The sequence below is a fragment of the Rhodnius prolixus genome, unplaced genomic scaffold (genome assembly GCF_049639745.1).
Source record: "Rhodnius prolixus isolate KJV_2025 unplaced genomic scaffold, Rpr scaffold_2, whole genome shotgun sequence".
Classification (NCBI taxonomy): domain Eukaryota; kingdom Metazoa; phylum Arthropoda; class Insecta; order Hemiptera; family Reduviidae; genus Rhodnius; species Rhodnius prolixus.
The window spans coordinates 41469880-41491938 of NW_027411592.1; the positions used below are offsets into that span (position 1 = coordinate 41469880).

The 22059-nt window shown below is 35.0% G+C and overlaps 1 protein-coding gene across 2 annotated transcripts in view; it reads right to left on the minus strand.

Annotated features, from left to right (window-relative positions):
• The window catches only part of hig (locomotion-related protein hikaru genki), a 781895-nt gene that overhangs the window by 220876 nt on the left and 538960 nt on the right, over positions 1-22059 (minus strand). For both annotated transcript variants that reach the window (XM_074119349.1, XM_074119350.1), the window contains one exon: positions 18417-18590. In XM_074119349.1, the coding sequence (XP_073975450.1) occupies positions 18417-18590 (174 nt within the window). The remainder of the gene's footprint in view (positions 1-18416; positions 18591-22059) is intronic.

Consider the following 22059-nt stretch of genomic DNA (forward strand, 5'->3'; position numbering starts at 1 on the left):
GAACTGGAGTGGACACCATTGTTCTGGTTTTCCCAACTCTAGATTGTGTACTTGGGAGCTTCTGTTCTGGGCGGCCACATCTTCACAGAAGGTCCTGAGAACCAAAGCAAGTAATGCATTTTTTTTGCCATTGTTTTTTTATGGTATGAATCCTTGGACACTAAAAAATTATCTAGGATAAAAAAAAATAAGGAGTACCAAATTTTTTTATATGAAAGTGATGTAGCCATTGAACCTACTAATGAAACCTAATATCGAAACCTACTAACGAACCTAAAATCGAATTAGGATGCTTTTGAAAGAAGGCTAGATTCTCTTAAAGTAAAGTTTAACTAGAATTAAGTTTAGAGAAAATTACCCCAACTCAATAGATTGTTTACGTTTTTGAGGTATCCTAGAAAATAGATACTAGGATTTCTGTAAAATTTGTACATATACATATAGATTTTTTTTTTTTAATGATTTAAGGCGCGTCAACATCTAAGGTTATTGGCGCTCGGAGCTTTTTTCAGTGTACTGCCGGCCTCCGGACAGTGTTCTCTCGTTACAGACAACACTGTCCATCACCGGACAGTTTCTAGGAAGAGGAAATCTAAGGGTCAGCAGCTAATCCCTTCCCTATATACATTTGTTGCTTTTAATTTTATTATCTTTCAATAAAAAATAGTTTTTGGCCCATTTTTAAGAGAGAAATGGACAGTCTTTCTTTATCTTACATTTAAGTTTAATGGAAGGTATTAAAAATTGTATAATGTTAGTAAGAATTTAAAGTTTAGAAATTTGAAGAAAATTTGTGGGTGTGTGGAGCAATAACGTTAAGTCATGTGAACAGTTAAGATTTTTGTAGATACAGCCTTGACCCAGCAACACTTTATTTTATAAGCTGCTAAATACTATAGTTTTACTAAATAGTGTATTAAAAAGAAATCGTTTGTAAATGAATTTAAGTGGATGTTCAATTAACACCAATTACATTATGTACACTAGTTAAACAATTTTTTTTTCTTTTGTTAAAACGCAAAAACAAAAAACAAAAAAAATCAGGAACGGATCCAACTTCTATTTGTGCAGAAATGAATGGCAGGCTGAAAGAAAACTGTACAGATTGTTATGTAAAAAACTTTTACCATTTCAGCAAACTTTTACTAGTGAGAGGGAAAAGTTTGGTATTAGGTAAACGTATAATTCATTGGAGTTGTACAATTTTCTGAAAGTTTTTCTCCATCGTAATAACCTGGTGAAGGGAATAAAAATTAGAATTTATATTCACATGAAACAGTAAGTTATAAATTATATGAGTATGTTTATATTTAAATTTTCAGTCTTGTCTATCTTGAAATGTATAAATATTTTATGGATATTAAGTTCAACTTCCTGCATAGATATGAGAGAATGAATATTCACAGAACTAAATACCAAAGCTGGATACAAAGATTTCAGGCATTGCCTTAAAAAACTCATCTAAGAATACTGAAGTACAACTTCAAAAACAACTGGAATTAACATCAAGGAAAACCAAAATGGCAGAGACGACAATTAAAACAAATTATATTTCAACGTTTTACGATTGTTTATATCTGATGTATTAAAAAGAATTTTTATTGTAACTGGCTAGGTTACTGTACAATATGTAAATTGACTGTCTATATTACTAGGCTAAATGTAAATTGTGTGCTCTGTTGATAAGTTGTGACCAAATTTTTTTTAACAGACAGTAAACTTAAATAGTCACACATGCCAAAGCAAGCGTGGCCCATTTTATTACAATTGGCTTTACTAGTTTGCAAACTAGTCGTAAAATAACTCACTGTTCTCCTTTCTCGCCTTCCCGCTAATCCTGCTGAAAGGGACCCTGAAAATATTCTGCTGAATGTTCCACAAAAAGGAATCTAGGTGCAGAATATTCCCCACTAACATGTGGTATTCTACCAAAGCTCTCCCTGGAGCGTGGGTAGCTCTTCATCCATTCCTCAAAACGTTCTCCAAATGTCTTAAGAATGGCTTTCCTAAATCAAAGAGAGCACCAAGTTTTCTAGAAAAGTTCTAGGAACAGAAGCAACCTTCTAATGTAGCCAGGTCATGCCAATTATGCACCTCTTTCCACAAAGTCCTTTCCCGATATTTGTCGCAAATTAAGAGGTTTCGTATGTTCTGTTGGGTGTACATCTCTTCTCTATCAGGGAGCCGGCAGATTGGGAAAATCTATATCTGGCCTCAATATCTGGAAGCCACCACGGCTTTTTCGGGAAGCTACTGGGAGAGAAGGGAATCAGTAGTTTGGGATAATCGCTACATCAAGTCTCTTAAGGGTAGAAGGGGACACTTCCTTTACTGCTCTAAATTTACAAAGGCTTTCTGGGAATTCAAACGCCATTTTAGCCTCGTGCCAACTAGAAAGGCCTATACCCAGAAGGCTCCTTTTACAAAATAGTTCCTGAACCATAACTTCCTTCTGAATGGGTCACATGAAGCCTCAGATTGGGTTAAAGAAGTCCTGAGATAATAGAAGAGTAGCAGTGGCTCCCTAGCACTATACAGGGTGTTCATTTTAAGACGGCTCAAATGCATTTCATGCTTAAACGGTTGTTCTGAGCGAAAAATGGTAGAGGAAAAATTTGTTGCCTGTCACCTCTAGTTTTAGAATATGTGATTTGATTTTAGATTCCTGCCCGCATACGCGGCTGACGCGCGACCAAAAGTGAGGGTTCGCAGTTGACCCCCATTTTCATATACAAAGTTTGAGTATAAAAAGTAATGAAAGAAACCGGAAACCGCAATTCGATATTTTCAAAACTAAAGATGCTAGGCCATTTCAAAATCTGGTATTTTTAATTATATTTCAATTTTTTTAACTTGTTATCAAAGAGAAAGAAGAGCACGCGATAGGTCATTTTTATGTATTTTTTCATCCCCTTTCTACTAAAAATATTGCCAAGGCCGATATCTGAAATCTGATTTTTTAACATAAATTTGCTCAAAAAGGAGGAATAATACAGAATATTTTGCATTAGTTCCGAGCGAGAAAAATTGTTATTAAACTAGGTAAATCGCCTGAATCTTCGAGGCGGTGTTCCTTGAAAATCGATTTGATTTATAAATCAAATCGAATAGATACGTAGCAGTACTTTCTATTGAACTTTTGGCCGTCTTACTATTAAATTTACAATTTGACTTAATGCTTCCTAAGTCTTACTTACAATAAGGGAGTTTGAACTCAATTTGTCTATCGGTTATTTAAGTTCTTCTTTGTTTGCTAGGAAATCGTTAGTTGTCAGCTGACTGTTGGTTACCACTAAAGATCTACCGACCTGATTAACTTACTTCCGAAAGTTTTACCAAAGACTTCTGTCATGGAATTTGATACATTTAAATCTAAGGAAGCTCGAATATTTGAGCAATTAATTTGAAAATAGTTGAGGTAGTTCAACGTTTATTAGTAATGGAAGGAATTTACTAAGAGACATGACATTTTTAATTTATGCAAATCCAAAGCAGTTTCCACAATTGGCTTCATTCCATTTTAGATCCTCTTTTAAATATCTAAATTATTACAGTTTAAGAAAAGTGTTATAAATAAACTTTAAAAATGCATTTTAATTTATTCTTTGTAATATTCTTTAAGTACCTGAAATATAGTCAACACTACTTTATTCGCCTAACCCATGGTGCCTTAGCTGAAGAAGATTAAGCCCGGATTAAGTTAACGGAATCAAGAGTGGCACTAATTGAGAATAGATTTTTCAAACAGTAAAAATCCTGTAATTGTAATTGAGAAGTAACTGTGAAGAACAACTGCAAAAATGGAATGAATGTCACGACATGTCCGCAAACAACATTACTTAATTCTAATTTAATTAAAAAAAAAAAAGAAGGTATAATGTAAATTAATTAAAAAGATGAATACAATGGAAAGCAATTAGTGTCTGTTGAATGTACGTGCCAGTCTTTTAGCAAGAAATAAATAAAAATCCAGAATCACGGTTTTGCATTACTGACATTAGATTGTACAATGAGGTTCATTAATTCTACCGTGTATACTCTTAAGTTTAGAGGCGGAGAGGAAATTGTAGCAACAACAGGATTCGTTGTAGAATTTTGCAACAGAGTTGCTTACAACAGTTTTCATTATTTTCAAACAAGAAGAGAATTATTTACCATATTCAGTTTAAAATAAAACATTAATATTCAACGATTTCAAAAGTAAGATGAGCTTTAGCATACTTAAGAAACATACAATTATTTTTCATTTAAAATATCTAACCGGTTTATCAGCAACTCCACGACATTTGGCCATAGCACACATTTCTACTTTCAGTGGTAAATGTTCTGCCTGCGAGAAAGTTACCAAGATATTAGATAAAATTGGCAATCACTTGGCGTAATAACTGGAGATTAGGTGGTTAAACTTGGATATTCAACTGCTTGAACTCTTGAACGGTGATTTACGGAACATGTGGACCGGCGTTGCCATGCAATGGTGGGGTTGACCTATGCTAGCTTTTTGTATACTTTTCGTGACACAAAGTCGATTTCTAGACAATAAACCCCTATTTTTGATTTTTTAAATGTTAAGGAGGGTCACCCCAACCGCTCACAATAAAACCCAATGTTTTTGACTTTTAGGTAGGGCTCACCTTGTCCAACTAATTTACAGTACGTTTCCTACTATTGCATACTAACCACTACTCATCCCAAATCACGATTTGATTGGGAAACGGGTAGGTTTTTATCCCAGAAATAATGTTTAAAAACAAACCTTTAAACTTGAACATTTTTGCTGACCGTTCCAATAATGGGGCACCTACTTCCCCGATTTCAAACTTTCCATTGCTTTAATTACACCAAAAGGACAAGAGATACAGCAATTCGAAATATGAAGAATCTGTAAAACTCCCAAATTTTATCACCTTATATCTCCTTTAAAAATAGTGCTAGAAAGTTGGATTGAGCATGATAGTAGAGGTAAACGAGTACTATAATTGCACACGTTACCGCAAAATTTATTCTAATAGGACCGGAGATACAGGAATTCGAAATTTGAAGGAAATGCGAAACTCCCAAACTTTATCGTTTAATTTGGAATTGTGGACAATTGTAGAGTTAAACGAGTACCATAATTGTGCATATTAACGCGAAATTTACCCTAATGGGTCCGGACATACAGCTATTCGAAATTTGAAGGAAATGAAAAACTCCCAAACTTTATCAATTTCTATCTCTTTTTAAAATTTAATACTACAAGAAAGTTATAATTATGCACAATTTTAGAGGTAAACGAGTACCTACTATAATTCAACAATTGCCACGAAATTTACTCTAATAGAACCGGAGATACAGCAATTCGAAATTTGAAGGCAAGGCAATACTCCAAAATTTCATCACCTTATATCTTCCTTAAAAAAGCCGCTAGAAAAATGGAATTTCGCACAATTGAGCACCATAATTGTGCACATTACCCCGTAATTTACCTTAACAGTATCGGACATAACAGCAATTCGAAATTTAGTCACTAATAGCATCAGAGATACAGCAATTCGAAATATGAAGGAAACATTGTAAGTCAATCAGTTCCGTAATAATCAAATTTTGTAAATAATCAAATGTCGCTGGTTATTAATTAGGTGATTGGCTATAGCTATAAACTATCCAAATTGGCTGAAGTTCTGCGATAAATATGAGATTGGTCAGCTTCGACGAATGTCCTTACAAAAGTATTATCTTTGCTTGCCGTTAAGGTGAATAAAGTACGTCAAAATATCAGACAGTGCTTTTCCTAATTAGTTAATCGCGATGTCATCAAACTGTATCCATTTCTCGTGCTGCCTTAAGGCTGGAAACATAGTGGAGCGGCGAGCAAAGCGGCGATGATAGCGAAGAGCAAAGCGGCGAAATCAAACAGAAGTTAACATATGGGACCGCGCATAGTGGCGAGCAAAGCGAAGATAGAGCAACTCTATCTATTTCTAGTGTTTGTTTTCGCCGCTTTGCTCTTCGCTATCATCGCCGCTTTGCTCGCCGCTCCACTATGTTTCCAGCCTTAGCAGCGTTTTTTGTCCTAGTTCAAACTCGAAACAGAAATTAAACAAAAAAAAAAAGGCAAAAAATTTGCTGTAAGATCTTTTGCCAACAATACGGTTAATGTAAATATTTACCTTAGAAAAACTTTTTAGAAAAGTACATATGTCAACAAGCAGAAAATTTTCTTTCCAATCTAAGAATGATCAATTTTCTTCTTGAATATCAAAATCTACCCAAGATAAGTTTTGTAATTTAATACTGTCCTTGACTTTGGATCTAAAGTGAAGGAAGTATTTGCTTTATCTTATTGCGTAACTAGGGTAGTTTTTTCATGGTCCAACTGTTCAATATTTATCTACTGTTACATTTCTGGGAACATGTCCTTTTTTAGGGATGAAATTCCAACGTTAATATTTATAAGAAAATACAATTTCTTCTTTATAATGAATCCACTCAAAATATTTAGCAAAAATACCCTGAAAAATAAAGGAACTTCTAAGAGAATTCCTTATGTGTACTTTATTTATTCAAAATGTGGTTCAGGTATTTCCTTTCGTATGACTTTGAAATTGATGATTACTTATAACAGAGCTTTTCTTTCCAGATAAAATAATATTCATAACAAATTTAATTGGGATATGCTTGCCATTCTCTATTAGTGCTATAATTTATCTGCGAAGAGATCCAGGCTTGTCTGTGGTTTCATTACTCGAGTTCGCGGTTTGGCCCTACATCCTCGTTTAGTAACCATTTCTCTGCTCACTGAAGCATTAATTACTCGTATATTCCACATGCAGGAGTATTTAAAAAAATACTCTCTAACAAAGAATCTACACTCTTTTTACACTCATACTTGTAATATTGTGTCTGATTATTTATCAAATTGGAAGATTAAGGCAAGGTTTAAATTGCTCTTAACAATAATATACGAGGTCTGCAAATTAAGTAATGAGACTGATTTAAAAAAAAAAAAAATTATTCAAAAAGAATTACAATTCTATATTGTCACCTTCAAAATAACTTCCTTCTGAAGCCACTCAGCGCTGGAGACGTTTCTTCCACTTCTCATAGCAGTGCTCGAACTCCGATACTGGAATAGCCTTCAGCTGGTTGGTTACAGCCGTTTGAATGTTTTCGATTGTCCCAAAATGAGTTCCCTTGTGGTGTGACAAGGAGCATTATCGTGATGCAACACCCAATTGTCTTTGATGTTTGGTCTCACACGAATGACCCTTTTTCGAAGTTTTTCAAGAACCTCTTGGTAAAAGTGTTGATTGACCGTTTGACCTTGAGGTAGAAACTCTTTGTGAACGATTCCATGGATATCGAAAAAACAAATCAGCATGCATTTGATCTTCGACTTCGCCATTCTTGCTTTTTTGGGCCTTGGAGAAGTTGATTTCTATAAACGAGTTTTTGGCAAGTAAAAACAAAGTTCCTGTGGCTCCTCAGCCTCCTTATTCGCCTGACTTCAGTCCTTGTGACTTTTTTCTCTTCCCGAAGTTTGAAAAATCACCTCAAGGGAACTCATTTTGACCAGCTGAAGGCTATTCCAGTATCGGAGTTCGAGTACTGCTATAAGGAGTGGGAGAAACGTCTCCAGCGCTGTGTGGCTTCAGACTGAAGTTATTTTGAAGGTGACAATATGGAATTGAAATTCTTTTTGAATAAATTTTTTTTTAAAAAATTAGTCTCATTACTTAATTTACAGACCTCGTATATTAATGGTGGGGGATGCAAGATAGTTTTACAGGAAGTAATTAGCAAAAAATAACTTCTTGTGATTATGTTGTGAAAACTTATCCAGCACAAATCAAAATTTCCGGGTTACAGATTTCTTTAAAATTTTAAATACCAAAGACATAATATTGTGGAAGAAGAAGTAAGTGGCATTCCTACACTGTAATTCATTTAAGGAAAGCTATTTCAACGAACTTCTCCAACACCAAACTTTTCAGGAAAAATGTTTCAGACTTTCTAAAAGGAAGATGCTGGCTAAGTTTTATTTAATCTTGAAGGCACTGAGACTGATAATGACGTAATCTTATTAAGATATAGGATTGTTTTCCTGAATGGGATGCCTAGAATCAAAAACAAAAACAGATATTGGTAGGAAATTATTTAATAAGTTATAACTTTTTTTACTGCACTAAGTAAAAGATGGTACATTGAGATCTTGTCAAATCAAGTTTCGAGTTTGCGGAAGAAATTCCGTTTAGAGGTCTCCGTAGCTGGGAAAAGTGATTATTACAAATAAGACTCAGTTGCCTAAGTGTGTGTTTGTAAGAGGGGGGCCACAGCTCAAAATGGAAAATGACAAAATAAAATTTTTGATTAAATCAGCCAACTGAAACAGTGCCACTATACTGAATCTATTTTCCAGGTTTATGTTATTTACTCGAAAACGGCTTTTTAGTGGTTTGGTAGACTAATGTTCATCGTTTTTGGTTGACTGATTCATTAATCCAAATACAACAAAGAATATTGCCAATTACTGACAATATTATTTGCCAAGCTTTCGATCCAAGGGACTAGGAGTTGAATTGAATAAATGTTTATTACAATAAATATGTACATAAAATAAATACAGAAGTGTAAATGTATTATACATTTTAACCTTCTTATCTAGTGAAGAAAGAGAAAAGTTAGGTGAGAAGGATTGGAATGCAGGGAAAAAAGAAGAGGAAAAACCTGCAGCTACTGTAGAGAGTTAGAGTAGGATATGTTTTAGTCTTCTGTGTCTGTATGCTGTAGAAGGATCTGTAGCAGGCTATGACGCGGGATAGTGGATTAGGATGGCAGTCTAGGATGGAAAGGAGTTTGAGCAGACGATTTCGGATATAGGAGTGAACCAGGGATAATGCACGCAGTCTCCGTGGAGTGAGTCAATTCTAGTACGTCGTGGAGAATCTGTTGCGAGTCTGAGAAATTTGTTTTGCGTTATCTGAAGTTTCTTGATGTTGCTGCTACAAGTCAGGCTTCAGGCGGAGCAGGCGTACAGCAACATCGGGCCTAATGACTACTTTGTAGAGGAGGAGTTTGTTGGTCCACAGTCATTTTGGAGTCAGGTGAGAGAAGAGGAAATAATAGTCGTGTAGTCCAGTTTGCCTGCGTTTACTTTGTCCTCGTACGTGCAAGTAGTGAAAGTCAATTTGTTGTCTAAAGTTAGCCCTAAGTACTTAACGTGGGTAGGCCACGGAATGAGAGTGAGGGACTAGGTCATCTTCAGGGCTTATGCAAGGTTGACAATTATATTAATTTAAGGTTGATGTGCCTTCTTTAGAGTATATAAACAGACAGAACATAAAAAAAAAACTCGATTAACTTATGTTTAGACTTCAGAAAAGGAAACCGTCAGAAAGTTTTCAGTAAAGGTTAGTTAAACGGAAGTAAGACATGTATTGCTTGAGCCAACTGTTGACAGGAAGTACATATTGCTGCTATATTTCTAGAAAGTATTTGTACACAGCAAAGTTTTCATATGCCAAAGTTTTGATGGGTGGTTTATGACTTCTTTATAGAATATCAGTAAAACACATGTAAAAGAAGGTTCTGATTATTTGTGGATGTTCTCTGCAATATTTTTCACGTATATTTATCAGGTTTGCGTTACACTCAGAAATTAAAGTTAAAATTGAGAAAAGTTAAGTATAATTTAAGTTGTTTCACGACTAACCTAATATCTTCCAGCAAGAAAGAAAAGTGATTATTATTGTAATAAAACTTTTAATAAATAGGTACTTGATTACGTGAAATTGTATATTGTTTTAGTAAAATAGAGGATAAAGTTGATCAAGTCTTATTTTATATTAAATTGTTGAAGGCCTAAGAAAAGCTGAGAAGATGGGGTAGAAAGCAAAGTTTGGATAATTGGAAGGTAAAGGAGCTTGTTAAATATAGCGAAGGCAATAAGAGATGATGAGTTAAGGATTAAACTGGTTGTCCACAGACTCTTCCTTTCCTGGTCGTCCTTCTTTCTAACTAAGTCTTCAATCTTCTATTGCAGGAAGATTGGATCTGATTCAATGAAAATTTATCCTCCCAGCAATCTCCAATTAGTTATATAGTTTATTCGATTTGGCAAAATTTTATAATAAATATTTTGTTTATTTATTGTTTTTAATGATTTAAGGCGCGTCAATATCTGATTCTTTTTACAGACAACACTGTTCATCACCGGATAGTGAGCTGTAAGAAGCTCCTAGGAAGTGAAAAATCTAAGTACCTACTTCTGGATTCGAAACCGGGATCTCCCGCGTGGGATATTTTATTGATTATAAGTATTTGAATTTATAATTATTAAGAAATGCACAACTGTATCAAGAACATTTCTACTAGCGTAACTACTGCAAGAGGACCAAACTCTAGCGTGGTTTTGAAAACTCTATTTCTCTACAATAACTAATAATTAAGTGTGGCTCGCTCTTTTTACTTAAATTCTAGACCAGGTCTGTTCAACTTGGGGAACTAATTTTATGTATGATAATCACAATAACTTTCATTTTCAGTTTAAGATAAAATTTGATTAAGGATTCTTCTAAGAAAAAGTTTTGGTAAATTATCTCTAAATAGCCATTTTCGGTTGTGCGAAGGTGAAATCAAATTTAAAGAATATTCCTTAATTCGAAAACCCTTCTTTATTATTAAATGGATTGTTGTTCTTAGAGGATTGCTTCTTGGCTTTTACCTAAACTTTGCATGCACAGAGATTGAAGACTGTTTTCTGTTACCACATTATTCTAGTCTATGGGCAGTTCATGGTGAAAAGTTGGGATGATAGGTTTCCCAGTAAGGTCAAATTTCAGTTCAATTTATGGTTCTTTTTTTTCGAACTGCATAATATTGTTAAGATTTAATTATGACTCAAATATTCGGTGTTTGTAAATAATTTATCTTCTTCTTCTTCTTTCCTGGCTCTACAACCCAGTGATGTGGGTCTTGGCCTCCTCAATTTGCTTCCGCCAGTCGTCTCTATCTCTAGCGGCTGCCATCTAGTTATGCTGTCCGAGGATATTCCTCGCGTCCTGGGCAACTCCATCAGTCCAACGCAGTTTAGGTCTCCCTACCATCCATCACCTATCCGGGGTCCCGTGCAGCAGTTTGGAGGGAATCTCATCGGCACTCAGCCTCGCCACATAGCCTGCCCATCTCTGCCGGTTTAATTTAATCCAGGCTACTACAGGGGGTTCCTTCATTAGATCATATAGCTCTCTATTCTTCCTACGTCGCCAGGTCGTGCCTTCACGTACTGGGCCGTAGAGTTTGCGTAGTAGCTTTTTCTCGAACACCTGCAAACGATGTTCGTCTGTCTTTGAGATGGTCCAGGTTTCTGAGGCGTATGCCAAGACAGGCCGAATGAGGATCTTGTACAGCCTAAGTTTGGTGCCTCTTGTCGGCAATTTACTTTTAAGGTGCTTATTTAGGCCGTAATAGCACCTGTTAGCCGACATCAACCTCCTTCCTATTTCTTGGGAGACGTCATTATCGGCTGTCACAAGAGATCCCAGGTAAACAAACTCAGCTATATTTTCAAATGCGTAGTCCCGTATGCGGAGTGGGTCTTTTTGTGTTGGGTCGTTGGAGACGAATTTTGTTTTTTCCTCATTAACCTCCAAACCCAATCTCCTGCCGTTGGCTTCAAACGACTGTTGCCATGCTGACCATGCGGCGACTGTTGAAACAGTCGTTGGCTTCAATTCTCAGGAAAGCATTCTTTACAGCATCGACCGTTCTACCCACAACGTCTATGGCATCTGCGTAGGCTAAGAGCTGCACAGATTTATGGAAAATGGTTCCTGAGGTTTGGATTTCCGACTCTTTGATCACGCTTTCGAAAGCCAGGTTAAAAATTTATGGTAAATAATTTATAAGAATGGTAATAATTAGGGATTAGATCAGTGGTTATCGTATTTGATAAGAGAAATCCTGGGTTCGAATCTAGCTGATGGCCGTTACGTTTTCTCTTTTCTACGAGATTCCAGCAGATCGCAGTTGAGTGATGCTGTCGCGCTTTAAATAAATAAAAATAGAAGAAAGAAACAGTCGTGTGAGTAGCAAGACTAGATTTTTATTTAAAATTTTAATCATACTACCTAGAGCAGGAAACTGGACTCGAAACGGATCACTTGAGATAAGGGCACCACTTCTACACCCTTCTAGGGCTAATATCTCACTAAGGGCCTCAAATCTTCGAAGGAAAGTATTTAATTAAATAGAAGTCATTTTCCAAATTCATAATTACCTCGAGTTTTTAGTTTTGAATGCGTTTAAATAGTTGCGAAAAACTCTTATTTGAAGCGAATGAAAGTGTTTTGAATCATTTTCAAATTTCTGTTAACAAACAATTGAACATTGTAATTTACTGAATGGAACAATTGGACGCCCTCTCTTGAACAGTATCAACTATAAAGTCATTTAACAAAAACCATACAAAGAATCAATAAATAATGCGCTCAGGTGTGTAACTTAATGATTTCAAAATATAGCCCTTCACTAGTAAAAGCAGTAAGCATTCGCAAAACAAACCACAGGACAAATTGAAAGGAATTATAGAATTATTTATGTGTGAGTATTTTGAACAAGGGCTGAGATTTCCCCTTCGGTAATTGTAAGAGTTGGGGAAAACCCAACCCAAGCCTTTCCCCTCAATGTAAAAACCCAATTGGATTCACCCTGCCAAGTTCTTACCCTAAAAAAAGAACCAACTGATACTTTGGAAAACAAAAAGGAGAGGATTTTAAAATGTTGAGATTGATCTTGTTGTTAAGGAAGAGTTATATTTCACATTGATGAATACTCAACTGCAAATACACACTAACAGTTTGACGAAGCAACGGGATGTTACAGATTAATGTCACTGTTTAACGGAATGTTTAAAGTAATGAAGAGAAATATTACAACTAGAACTTAAAGCTCCTGAACCGATGCACTGGGTTAAGGCACAATCGTTAATACCAAAATATTTACAATAAAACAGGATTATTAGATTAAAATATTAAGCGGCCATTTAGATTTTTTCATATTTATTTTAATTTTTTAGCCTGTTGAGCGACCACGCTAGTAATTTTACTCGAGTAATACAGCTTCAGGAAGATAAAAGTCTTGATATTACAGAGAAACCTAATTCCAAAGTGGCCAAAGTCGGTTTTTCCTGTTTTCACTCCTAATCTGTCGGTGAAAATTTAAGGATTTCCTCTTTAATGTGTTCGAAGAATCCTTAAAGATTTCAAGTGACCTGAATAGGAAACTTATAGTGGCAGTTAGGAGCTTAGTTATCTCTTACAACTTATTTATTTTACAGGATTTCAGCTGTAGTCTGACTTTTACATTTCACCCATCCAGTAATGTAACTGCGAAGATAACCGTTCTCAACTCGTATCAATCAGTTTCTGAACTCCTGTCTGAAGCTCTGTCCATACTTATCGTTCTGGTAGATAAGTATTTTTTCTTTAGAATCAAACTTTTTTTTTGTAAGTAAACCAAAATGTTTTTTAAAACATTCTTGAGCCAAAAATCTCCAACCTAATATTAGATCGATCCTGTTCTGTATCAAACTTTTGGTTCAACGAGTAACAGCAGAATAAGACGCTGAAGAGAATAAGTGAAATGAAAGAGATTTTTAAGGAAAAAGTAAAAGCTCTCTCTTATAATTATAAAAGATGGGAGTCGCAAATTTTCCCGCTCCTGAAAACTGGACAGTCTAAGAAGGGCATATTCTACTCACGAAGTTGTACAGTTACCAAGGAAAGTGTGGGTTATCACGTTACTGTATTCGTGCTTCATAATGCCCTCCTTACTAAGCATTTTTTCCATTCATCTCACGATATTCTTTGATGTCATGATTTCATCAGAGTATATTACTTCTAATTTGTAAAATTGATCATTATAAATAAACAGGCCAACTTTTTTTAAAAAAAAAAAAATCTCTGTGAAACCAGCTATGTTATAATTACGTTCTCATTCATGTTCGCACAAATCCACCATCATTTCACGACCACATATTCACAGAAACTTGTTCTTAGTTCATTTTTAATCAGTGTCAAAATATTTGAATCTAAGATACCGTCTCGCGAAACATGATTTTTCAATATTTCTTGTCACGGTTCGTAAATATTTCTGGAAAATATTGGTAATTTTTATAAATAGTCTAGGATCTAGGACTAGGGGTCGGTAAACTATTTCAAGTAGAGAGCCATTTTTCCTTAAATAATTTTAATAAATCTTACCAAGAGCCGCAAGGATGATAATCTAGATCTTTGTATTATCTTTGTATTAAAAACCTCTGTAGATCATTTGTATTTTCACAAATTATTATTTTACGATATTCAATAACTTATAAATGTTTTATACATTTATTTTTACATATTGCAAAGTAAATAAACAAATAAATAATGTCTAAACCTGTGTTTGAATGAAAGTATTATATAATTACGTACTTGGGCGCTAATAACCTCAGCTGTTGATGCGCCAAAAAAAAAAAAAAAAAAAAAAAAATTACGTACTTTATTTTAATATAATTCTATTCAATTTCAAACCTATCACATTTAAAATTCTTTACTTTAATAAATGAAATTTTAATTTGTTTCAATAAAATTAAAATATACAATATATTTTGGGCAGGCTGAAGAGCCACAGAATTTGGACAAAAGAGCCGCGGGTTGCCGACCCCTGGTCTAGGAGGACAGGAGAACAGGGATAGTCGATTGTATCCGACCATCAGAGTTCACTTTCCAGAAAACGTCTTTACAGTGCTCTGCTTGCTTCTGATCAGTATACTCTTTTATCATCTCTTTAAAAGGTACATTAACAAAGTCAAGGCTAATCACCCACAAGAAGGAGTATTTCTAAACTCTGATAGACTAATCTGTCCATCCTCCTACAACAATATGGTTTCCTTGCCTCTCCAGTACATTGAATAGTATTTAACTCTTTACAAATACGAGGGTCGTTTGAAAAGTCCGTGCAAAAATAAAAACTACTTAATTTTTGGGGGTAAACCTTTTTTATTTTTCAACATAGTCTCGATTTAGGCTTATACACTTCGTCCAACGCTGCTCTAGTTTGTTTATCCCTTCCGAATAATAGGATTTGTCCAAGTCTGAAAAATAGCCATTCGTTTCTGCAATCACCTCCTCGTTTGAATAAAATCTTTTTCCCGCCAGCCATTTCTTCATATTGGGGAACAAATAGTAGTCCGAGGGAGCCAAGTCTGGAGAATAGGGGGGATATGAAACGAGTTGGAACCCTATTTCCATTAATTTTGCGACCACAACTGCTGAGGTGTGAGCTGGTGCGTTGTCGTGATAAAAAAGGACTTTTTTGTGGGCCAATCGTGGGCGTTTTTCTTGCAGCTCGGTTTTCAAACGGTCCAATAACGATGAATAATATGCACCTGTAATAGTTTTACCCTTTTCCAGATAGTCGATGAGGATTATTCCTTGCGAATCCCAAAAGGCAGTCGCCATAATCTTTCCGGCCGAAGGAACGGTCTTCGCCTTTTTTGGCGCAGATTCCCCCTTGGTAACCCATTGTTTAGATTGTTCTTTGGTCTCAGGAGTGTAGTGATGTATCCATGTTTCATCCACAGTGACGAAACGACGCTTAAAATCCTGCGGATTCTTCTGGAACAGCTGCAAACCGTCCTTGCAACACTTCACACGATTTCGTTTTTGGTCAAGCGTGAGCAATCGCGGCACCCATCTTGCGGATAGCTTTGACATGTCCAAATATTGATGCAAAATATTATGTACCCGTTCATTCGAGATGCCCACAGCACTAGCAATCTCACGCACCTTCACTCTTCTGTCATCCATCACCATATCATGGATTTTATCAATGGTTTCTGGAGTAGTAACCTTAACAGGGCGTCCAGAACGTTCAGCGTCACTTGTGCCCATATGGCCACTCCGAAAATTTTGAAACCACTTATAAACTGTTCTATTCGAAGGTGCAGAGTCGCCATAATGTTTATCAAGCTTCTCTTTAGTCTCCTGAGGCGTTTTGCCTTTCATAAAGTAGTGTTTAATCAACACACGAAATTCTTTTTCGTCCATTTTTTGAAAATCACTCGACTTCCTCGATTCAAACGAATGCCAAACACAAAGAAATAGACCGATCTGGCTGAAACTTGGTGTGTGTTCTTCCAAGAGATGCTACTAACTAAACATAACCTCGATACGCGCCAGTAGTGCTATCTCTCTGACTTTGCACGGACTTTTCAAACGACCTTCGTAGTGTATAATGTGCAATAGTGCAACGAAATGTAAAACCTTTGTGCCCTTATTTACATTTATACTGAATGAATACGACGTAACCTCTAAATAAAGTTTTCCAAATACTATTAAAAGTTGTAAACTAATGTCGTGAGTTATCTCATTATATTAATCCTAACTCAATGGTTGGTCGCCACTAAGAGCAGCAAGGAATGAGGTAATGTCGAGGAACCTTCCGAAGTATTACTGTGATAAAGTAGGAACATTCTGTCATGTCGGAACATCTGCTTTGTTAACTGCTTTGTAAACCCGTACAAACTTTCTATGCAAATAAATTTAATGTAATGCTTCTTAATTTCTCATAGAGCATTAATTATTTGTAATGATTAAATTATTATTTTTATGTAATATTTTACGAATAGAAGGAAACAAACTGGTAAATATTTACATTTTTGGCTTATTTTCCTAAAGGTGAACAGATAAAAAAATAAAAGAAGTAATAGTTTTTTGTCCATTGTTGGCGAACCGTTTGCAGCCAATGTTCCCATTAGCGAATAAATAGAAAATTCTGGAAAACTAGTAAATAAAATTATGTTTGATCGGAAAAGATGACGGTCCTAAGTAAATATGTTTACAAAAAAAAAATTCTCGAGAACTAAGGAATCAGCTCAATGAATTCCTGCGTGGAAATACCGGGTTCGAATCTAGCTTATGCCCTCAGATTTTATTTTTTTCCGTTCCAGCTCACTGCCCTGTAATGGACCGTGTTTTCGGTAGCGAACACTGTAACGCACTTAGAAGTGGCTCGGGATTAAAAACAAATTCGGATAAGGAAGGAATTAACTGAGCTGTTTTGCGGACTATTGTCCAAACTGCGGATTCTTATCCAAGAACTGTCCTTAGATTTTTTTTCTTCATAACAGCCAATTACCGTTCACTGTCCAGTGAGAGTGCACTAATGAAACAACCCTTGAAGTTTGCAATGAATGCATTGAGAAAGCTCTGGGCATCAAATGAAAACCGCTATTTATGCGCTTTAAATTAAAAAACAAAATAAAGAAAATGTACAAATAAAAACCATACAGCGCCTCACTTTATGAGTTTAGATAGAATAATGCGAATAAAATATTGCATACATTTTTTTGGAAAACATCAAATAAACCAAACATAGCAAGCCTGTGTAGTACCTGGTTATACATCAATTGAGGAAATCACATTAACCAGCACAAACATATCAACACTGAACACACTTGGGGCAGAATACAATCAACTCTTCTGGTCTATAGAAGGGCAACAAAGTTACCTTCATGTGGGACACAGGCATACCTTCCACTATAAATTATCTCTGAAACTAAATTCCCTTAGCTGCGGAATCATAATAATTAGATTCCCTATTGTAGTTTAAAATGTTTCTCTTGAATATGAGCCAGATTGGTTCCTATTTCTTCTTAGACTTGGCACATTCGCCAAGTCACTTCTCATTTGAATTTCCTTGAATATTGTCTTTTTTGAAAGCTTATTAGCAACTTTTAATATTTTCTTTAAGAAAACAAAATAAGTGAATAAATGACATAAATAAAATGAAACGATCATTCGAAAATGAAACAAATTTATTAGCCTGTACTTCACTAATCAATCAATAAAGAAATTAGCAGAAATTTGAAACTCAAGATTTTTAATTTTATTATTGCAGAAAAAGAGCAATTTAAGGCAATCCTGTAGTTAGAATACCTATAGTTAGAGTGCCTATAGTTAGAATACCTATAGTTAGAAAGGTAGATGTAATGTAGAATGCACACAATCTCACCCCAATATCTTATACTCTTCAAAAATCCTACAATTAACATTAAGGTTAAGGTTACGATACAATGCATTTTTTAAATCATTCACTAAATCGAGTGATCTCATGCCTTGTCAGTCATATCTCGTCTTTAAATTGAATTAATTTAAATTTAAATTATTTAATTTAATTAATTTAAATTAATTATTCTCATGCTTACTATCTCTAACAGTGGAAGCAACGAGACATTCCACTTTATATGAGACTGGTATATAAAATAATAATAATAATAATAATAATAATAAAGCCTTTTAATTGGTTTCAAAATAATACATTTTATAATTAAATAAATAAAATATTAACTTTTCAAAAAAGGATATATAAAATAGGTGTACAGAACTGGGTACCTGTCAAGTAACTTCGAAATGGTGACGTCCACGTCCATTCTGGATTGCCTACTCTTCTTGAAAATAGACATTCTAAATGCAGTATTGACCCTGGAAATACTGCTAGTACACCTGTAGGCTCAGAAGACGCAGACCCTGATGGTAATCTCACTAAGATTGTTGGTGGAGAATCATCTGGAAAAAGCAAAGAAATGAGTTATTTAATACAATGAAGGCAATTACTATTTTAATACATATTTACAAAAGAATTTAACCAATAATAATTTAATCAGAAACATCCACTCTCAGCTCATATTCGACTGTACAAGAGCCCCATCTCGTTGCAGACACCATGTAGTGCTGTGCCAGAGAATTCTTAAGACATCTTGCAGGCCTTCGACCGAGTGTGACACATGGGGACTTTGTGGAAGCCCCAAACCGTTTTGTCCACTTACTTGCGTCTTAGATTTCATTTAACTGCCACATTAAATTAATCCAAGACACTTTCCAAGGCGTTACCTATTCTGTACTTGCTTGGGAGCCTCAAGCAAGTGTTCTGCATCTCCTTGTCTCCGAAGTATCCACAGCCGACTCACCAACAAACCTACTCCTTCGCTAAACATACCTACCATTCTCTCCACAAATCCGGATCCTACATTCGCTGTTCTCTCTCTATTATCCTATCTTAATTCACTCTAAATATAAGACTTCACTCTTAAGCGACAGATTCTTGCACCGGTCTTCTTGTTCAACTCGTCTATTCCACCAACTGACCATGAGTGGCATTATCTTGAACTGTACCTAAACAAGAGACTTATCTGCAACCACTATACAAGTCTTAAACTACCTGAACTTATAACTATAGAACCTAGCCAACCAATTAGACTAAAGCTAAACATAACTTTACCAAATAAATGACAGTTGTAGCTAGCCTATCTTGCACGGATATGGACTTACGGAATTCAAACTATATGGAACAGCTAGCTTAACGATTTAACATAAACAGAATTCGAATATTACTTGCTCAGTCAGTAACCCAACTATTTATAAAGACCACAGCATTCCATTTGTTTCTGAAATCTCCAAAATACTTGATAACAAATTTCCTTCAAAACTTGTCTTCACACACCATTCCTCTTGCTGTAAAACTTGTTCACAGACATCCATCCAATTCTCGAAGACAGCTGAAGCGTCTTTATCACCGTCAACTAGGGGGAGTACACCGCTGAAAGATCGTCATTCTCAAGTTGGTTAACTATATGTTCTATCATCCTTTATTGTAATTAGTTTTATTAATTGCAGTATTTGTCTTTAAACATTCTCTTTTTATTGGCGAAGTTTCGACATCAGGATTTTCACAGAGATGTTGAGGTCCTGTGGTTGTAATGTTCAGAAAATGGTCTGTGAGTGGATGTAGATATGTGCCATCTTCAGCTCAAAAAAAAAAGGAAAATAGCAGGAAGATCAGAAATATACTTTGTGTAGTAGTGGGTGCTCCCGCGGGATCTGACAGAAATTTAAGTGTAGCTAAAATACAATTAAAAAAAAGCTCCTTAACCACTTAACTATAAAGATTTTTTATTTTTTTGAGTTTTCTGTAATGTTTTCTAAACTTCAGTTTTTATTTCAAACAAGTATTTTCTTCACATTTTTCTAGCAAAATTTAATTAATAGCCCTCCTTAGAGAGTCTATGACAGGGATGGCGAACCTTTTTGAGACGTGGGTCTTGTTGTTGTTCATTTTTTTTTAGTACTAGCTCTTGGGTCACTAATGCCCATTTGCACAAGAGTTAAGTTTAAAAATTTTAAACTGAATATTTTCAAAACTAAACATCTTTAAAAGTTCAGTTGGCTTAACGAGTAAAACGCCAACGAAACAAGTGCTGTGGAAGTCTCTTTTTACAAATATAACTGAACAAAACCTTACAAAAGTGTGTTTTATCTGAAGAAAAATCTAAATATGGTTATTTGCTTTGGGTTGTCGATTTTTTTAACAAACAAAATATGAGTAAAATTATACATTTTATTTGAAATTTTGTAAACACTTTTACTTTATTTCAAATACTACAAAAGCATTTGCCGTCATTTGCGTTTTAGAACTGTAATGATCAAACTAAAGGTTATAGATGATAGCATTTAAATTACTTTTGTGTCAATGCGTGATGGAAAAAAATACAGATAGAATATAAATTATCCACACAATTAGAAAATCTAAATCAACCCGCGTAAACAAACAAATGGTTGCCTAGCAATTGTGGGTCAGTGAAAAAGCTTGCGCGGGACAGTGTCTGACCCACGGGTCATAGGTTCGCCATACTGGTCTATGAGGAATGTAGAACGACCTTATCGCTTATATTATATTATTAGTGTTAAATAGGTCCCCAAATTTCGAGTTAGAATTAAATTCGTCTACTAAAAGTACTACTTTGTTGATGAATTATTATTTTATTATGAACTTAAAAGATTTCATGGCATTTACATTAATTACAAACAAAAATCTTTATTACTTTTATTTCATTTTTTTTGTTTCATTTAATTTGTTTAGATAACTGTTGTCACGCCTTTCTTTAAGGGTCGGCCATCGAAAAATACTCCTAATTTCTTCTGCAACAATAAGCAAATTGAAATAGTTCAAATCTTTACTTATTTAGGAACCCCATTCGCTACATCCGGTAAATTCTTACATGTTGCTCAATTATTTTAAAACTAAAAGTATGTTGGCTGTCTCTTCGGTTCTTTCTATTTTAGCGAGAATGAAATGTGGCTCTTGGGAAGTTAAAAATTATTTATTTTACTCTCTAGCATCTAGTGTTCTCCTATATTCGTCTAAACTATGGGCATTCAAATATGCCGATATTGTCGAGAGAAAACCTTTAAAATTTTACCAAATTTTGTTAAAAACTATCTAAGAATACTCCAGATGCATTTGTCAGGTTGGAGATTGGACATACTCATATAATTTCAAAAAAATTTTTAAACGAACAGTCTCTTTATGGGAGAAAATTTTAGCCATGCCTTAAAATAGATTGCCACGTATCTGTTATGCCGCGTTGCTTGACAACATTGATAGCCCTAGCATACTTTTTAACTGGACCGTTAATTCGCGAAAGCAATTTGAGATTATTGGTTCCAATGATGTCAGGGGAAAAACAGTACATACCCGATGGTAAACTGACTGATATCATGGCAAGATTTAACAATAATCTCATTAGTAAGGATGTTGAATCCCTGTTAAACGCCAGATTTAACACTTTCCTTAGAAATATTATCAACTTTTGATTGGGTGAACTTTACGTTCACTTTATATGTTCACATTGATATGATCAGAGTTGCCAGTCAACTAACATAAGATTAATGTCTGAGAAGAAGCCTCAACACTATATCCTCGGTAGGGTTTATAAGTTTAATGCTGATTCCTTCTGCCCGCTATGTGGGAACTTTTAAAGATGATCTAATTCATTTCCTAATTATCTGCCCGATGTTAGATGTCTTAAGATCCAAGTATCTACATATGTATAATAGAAACTTTTCTTCCTGTGTACAACCTGAAATTTAGTTGGAAAGTCTCTTATGTTTCGACTCGGTAGACAAAGTGAAAGATATGTATTTTTTGTAATTAATTCTATAAAAATTAGAAATTAGTTTTCACTAATTTAATAGCTTT